This window comes from Gekko japonicus, unplaced genomic scaffold (assembly GCF_001447785.1).
Source record: "Gekko japonicus isolate JY-2015 unplaced genomic scaffold, Gekko_japonicus_V1.1 scaffold2000, whole genome shotgun sequence".
Lineage (NCBI taxonomy): Eukaryota > Metazoa > Chordata > Lepidosauria > Squamata > Gekkonidae > Gekko > Gekko japonicus.
Genome location: NW_015159775.1, coordinates 318,391 through 323,819, shown reverse-complemented (window position 1 = coordinate 323,819; position 5,429 = coordinate 318,391). Strand labels below are relative to the sequence as shown.

Below are 5,429 nucleotides of genomic sequence, written 5' to 3'. Positions count from 1 at the left end.
TTGGGTAGTGAAGGGCGGGGTATAAATCCAATCTCTTCTTCTTCTTCTTTTACCTCACAGGGCGTCTGTTGTGGGGAGGGGAAGGGAAAGGAGTTTGTCAGCCGCTCAGAGACACCTTTGGGTAGTGAAGGGCGGGGTATAAATCCAATCTCTTCTTCTTCTTCTTCTTTCACATGGCCTTAAGAATCCACTTGCTGGCTTGCTTTAGTTATTTATTTATTGTTTCTATTATATCCCGCTCTTCCTGCAAGTGGGCCCAGGGCGGCTCACAACAATAAATGCCATTACAGTCTGAAACGATTCAATAAATAGATATCGATAGATTAAATTAATACAATAAAACCAGTTAAAAACAGTTAAAAGTGGGCAGTGCAGCTAATTTCAGTTTTCAGCTCCTACCATGGGTCATTTCGTAGAAAAAGAGGGGCAGGAGCTCATTAGCGTAACTTATTTGCATATGCCAAACCCCCTGACACCACCGGAAGTGTGTCGGAAGGCAACACCCACCGCTCAGGCTCCACTGGACTGTTTTGGATTGCTAGCTATTGGGGGTGGGGGGAACGTGCAGATCTGTCCTCGCAGAGGAGGGAGAGCTTGTACCTGAATAGAACTTGGTCTTAAAGGTGCCACTGGACTGTTTTGGACCGGGGGGCTGGGGGGGGGGAGCTCTGCAACTTACCTGGCTGCTTTTTGCTCTGACTGAGGGCTGCTGGGAGCAGGGGGCGGGGCTTGTTGCATATGCCCACCCCCCTGGGCTCTTTACTGCCGGAGCGCCGCTCCTGTGCGCTCCTGCAGGAAATGACCCCTGGCTCCTACAGTTGGGAATGAACGGGCCGAAGCTGGGCCATAAAGGTCTTGTTAATGGCAGCCTACGGCCACAGCAACAGGGAGCCCGGCTGGTAGATGCCCGCTGCCTCGTCCAATGGCCTGGCAGAACAGCTCCGTTTTGCGGGCCCTGCAGAACTGTAATGGGTCCCGCAGGGCCCTGATCTCAGTCGCGTGCTAAAAGGTATGAAAAAGACCATCTCCTATGCAAATGTGCTGATTTCCTGACCCCTCCTCCACTGATGGTGGACGTGGAAGGCAGCAGTTCTTCCCCTTTTGTTCTGCTGCAGTGACTGACCTCTTGTGGTCCCCCTCCTCCAGCCCCAGGTGACCCTGGTAGTGTCTGTCATGAGATGGAGACGGCAGTGATGAACGAAGCGTTGAGGTCCTGGGAAAGATGCCGTGCAAACAGCGAGGGATCCGAGTGTGCTGCCTTCAAGCAGAGGTACTCAAGGGACTGGGAGCTCTCCAGGGTGGGTTGTCCTTGGGGAGGTTAAGTGCAAAACCCAGCAGGATCCGGACAGGGAGTGGGGGGGGGAAGAGATCCACAGAAGGGTCAGTCTGAAGTCCAAGTCTATCGCTGGCTGGGTTTGGAGCTGGGAAGTCCCTCCTAAGTGGGTTAGAATGGGGTTTTTTTCCCCCTTGAACCTCTGCGGACAGTTTAAAAATGATTATTTATTTATTCAGTTATTTATTTCAATTTTTTTACACCGCCCTCCCCTGTAAACAGGGCTCAGGGCGGTGTACGACGATAGATTAAAAACCATATTCATACTATAATCATGGACATTCCCCATCTCCTGGGCCATGAGATGGGCTACGGAAGACAAACAAAACTCTGAATTCTGAGTACATACACTATACCAGGGAGCTTTCGAAAAATCGTGGTTTGAATCTAAACTTATCTGATCTCTTACCATATAAATTTATTTATTATTTAAATGCTAATTTAAACACATGTCTATGGGGTTTAGTTTCTCAGCATTGAAAATAACTTCTTTCAGGGGTCATTTCGTAGAAAAAGAGGTGCTGGAGCTCATTAGCATAACTCATTAGCATAACTTATTTGCATATGCCACACCTCCTGACATCACCAGATGTGTGTCAGAAGGCAACACTGGACTGGCAACACTGTGTCAGAAGGCAACACCCACCGCTCAGGCTCCGCTGGACTGTTTTGGATTACTAGCTATTGGGGGGGGGGGAACATCCAGATCTGTCCTCGCAGAGGAGGGAGAGCTTGTACCTGAATAAAACTTGGTCTTAAAGGTGCCACTGGACTATTTTGGACCGGGGGGGCGGGGGGAGCTTTGCAGCTTACCTGGCTGCTTTTTGCTCTGACTGAGGGCTGCTGGGAGCAGGGGGTGGGGCTTATTGCATGTGCCCGCCCCCTGGGCTCTTTACTGCCAGAGCTCCACTCCTGTGTGCTCCTGCAGGAAATGACCCCTGACTTCTTTGGATCAAGCAAGTGCTAACACGTTACACAAAAAAGAATTATTTGGGCAATTGTATGCATGCACACAGAGGTACCGTCCAATGCATCACAATTTTGGGTGGGGCGGGGTGAGGTGTTTAGTAGTCTTAATGGATCGACCTTAGCATGCCATAACATCATGATTCTGTTGTGCTGTGCTTTACTGAGGTGCAAGAACACAAGTGCCCATTGCTAACATACTGCACAAAAAGATCTTCTGGTAGTTGCATTGAGATTGCTTTTTTTGCTTTGCTGTGGTGGCTCAAGTGGTTAAGACACTGAACGGCAGGCTGTGGAAGGTCAGTAGTTCAGTGGTTCAAGACCCGGGTGCCGCAAGACAGGGTGAGCTCCTGTCTCTAGTTCCAGCTCCTGCCAACCTAGCAGTTCGAAAGCAAGAAATTGCAAGTAGATAAATAGGGACCACTTCGGTGGGAAGGTAACAGCGTTCCGTGCGCCTTGGTGTTTAGTCATGCCGGCCACATGACCACGGAAACGTCTTCGGACAGCGCTGGCTCTTCGGCTTTGAAACGGAGATGAGCACCGCAACCCTAGAGTCGGATTCGACTGGCTTTCGAGCAAGGGAACCTTTACCTTTACCTATCAAAGCATATGGAAGAGGGAGAGAGGAAGATGCAAAGGAGTTGAAAGCTGAGGGAAAGTGCCCATGGCTTTCTGTCAGAATAAGACAACAGGGGGATCACACGGAGGAAGGCCCTCGACTTCTTGCAAGTTTTTGAGAGAAGGTTTATCTGTTACTGAAAGACGACAACTTGGAAAGAGCTGATTCTTGTTGCAGCTCAGTCTGGTAAGAAAAAAGATATACCGATGTGTGCTAGATGTCCACAGAATAATACAATGACAAAAGAGACTAGATTAGAGCCGTAGCATCATTTAGTGTCAAGTAATGAAAATCAACCACTTATTCCTTCATAGAAAAAATACAAAGGTTCATGAAATTACACACGGCAGTCTGCTCCAGACACTCTCAGTCAACATTCTTCCAACAGTCTTGCATCCTCAAAAGCAGTCTGCTCCAAATTCAATCAATCTCTCTTTCAACACTTATTCCGGATATATGGCATAGTCTGGGTCCATTTGCTTGGAAATAAGTGAGGAGACCTTGCCCAAGTAGATTAACAGAAAAGTAAATCAATGAATGTGTCAACTTGAAGGTAACATTGAACGTGAGTTTCCTATATAGGAATTGTTCCTGAGGAAAGACCAATGTTCTGAAACACTTAAATATCCGGAATAAGTGTTGAAAGAGAGATTGAATTTGGAGCAGACTGCTTTTGAGGATACAAGACTGTTAGAAGCAGGGGTCGTTTCATAGAAAAAGAGCTAGGGGAACTCATTAGCATAACTCATTAGCATATGCCACACCCCCTGAGATCATAAGGCCCGGCGGTGGACCTGCAAGGCCGGCGGGAGTGTGAGGAAGCCCCGCCAAGGCCCTCCCTGGCCCCAGGCATGCAAGGTTGGGGAGAGGCGGGGAGGAAGCAACTTACCCTCCCTCTTCCCCTGCCTCCTCCTGGCTGAATGAGGGCCAGAAGCAGGGCAGCCGGAAGCAGGGGGCGGGGCTTCGTCATGTGCCCCGCCCCCCGCACCTCACCCGAGGGAACGGCGATCCCCCGCGATCCCCCTGAATTGACCTCTGGTTAGAAGGGTGTTGACTGAGAGAGTCTGGAGCAGACTGCGATGTGTAATTTCATGGACCTTTGTATTTTTTCTATGAAGGAATAAGTGGTTGTTTTTCACTAAAGGTAAAGGTTCCCTTGCTCGAAAGCCAGTCGAATCCGACTCTAGGGTTGCAGTGCTCATCTCCATTTCCAAGCCGAAGAGCCAGCGCTCTCCGAAGACGTTTCCGTGGTCATGTGGCCGGCATGACTAAACACCAAGGCGCACGGAATGCTGTTACCTTCCCACCGAAGTGGTACCTATTTATCTACTTGCAATTTCTTGCTTTTGAACTGCTAGGTTGGCAGGAGCTGGAACTAGAGACAGGAGCTCACTCTCTCATGCGGCACACTTGGGTCTCGAACTGCTGAACTACTGACCTTCCACAGCCTGCAGTTCAGCGTCTTAACCACTTGAGCCACCGCAGCTCCCTGTTTTTCATTACTAGACACTAAATGATGTGGCCGATTGCTGGCTAAGCGCCGTAACAATAAAATTCATTCATATTGGATGTTGCGGCCTTGATCTAGTCTCTTCTGTCATGGTATTATTCTGTGGGCATCTAGCACACAACTGTATATATATTTTTTCTCACCAGACTGTCTTGAGATTGTGTGTTATTCTTGTGTCTTGTTGCAGCTCCCCAGAGCCAAGTGGTTTGGAGGAGGACCGAAAGGAGGTTTTGCAAGAGTACATCAGGCGCCTGAGGGCAGAACAGGCCTCTCTGAAACTCCCCGCCTCGCGGACACCGTCCAGGGCCGACTCGGCGGCGGCCAGAATCAACGCAGGGATTGGAGCCAAGGTGGCGGAGGTGCAGAGAGCTCTGTGTGACGTTCTCCCCACGGGTGCTGCAAGTCCCAAGATGGAGAAGTTGCATCTGGTGCAAGAACTGCAGACGACTAGGGTAAGCGAGAACCGGGCGTGGGTGGGGCACGGCTCCCCAAATCACCGAGGGGCAGGAAATCTCAAAGGTGGCCCGCTTCCTTTTGAGGTAAGGAGGGATCGAGCCCCCCCCCATTCTGTCCCTCCTTTCGTTACGGAATGTTGCATTCCACTTCTCCTACATCCCAGTTTCAATCGGGGGTCGAGTCATACCATTACATGAGAACATGAGAACATAAGAGAAGCCCATGTTGGATCAGGCCAGTGACCCATCCAGTCCAACACTCTTCTGTCACACGGCGGCCAAAAATACCAGGTGCCATCAGGAGGTCCAGCAGCGGGGCCAGGACACTAGAAGCCCCCCCACGCACCAAGAACACAGAGCATCCCTTGCCCCAGAATGAGAGTTCCTATCTGTATCTTGTGGCTAAGAGCTACTCTTGGACCTCTGCTCCATATGCTTATCCATAAGGACATAAGAGAAGCCAATGTTGGATCAGGCCAATGGCCCATCCAGTCCAACACTCTGTCAGACAGTGACCAAAAACACCAGGGGCCATCCGGAGGTTCA

General features: G+C 50.1%; 1 protein-coding gene across 1 annotated transcript in view; it reads left to right on the top strand.

Annotated features, from left to right (window-relative positions):
• USHBP1 (Usher syndrome 1C binding protein 1) overlaps positions 1-5,429 on the top strand; it is a gene marked incomplete at its 3' end in the record, with an annotated part of 45,672 nt that overhangs the window by 22,141 nt on the left and 18,102 nt on the right. Inside the window, exons 9-10 of the mRNA XM_015406815.1 lie at positions 1,147-1,270; positions 4,616-4,880. Of these exons, the coding sequence (XP_015262301.1) occupies positions 1,147-1,270; positions 4,616-4,880 (389 nt within the window). The remainder of the gene's footprint in view (positions 1-1,146; positions 1,271-4,615; positions 4,881-5,429) is intronic.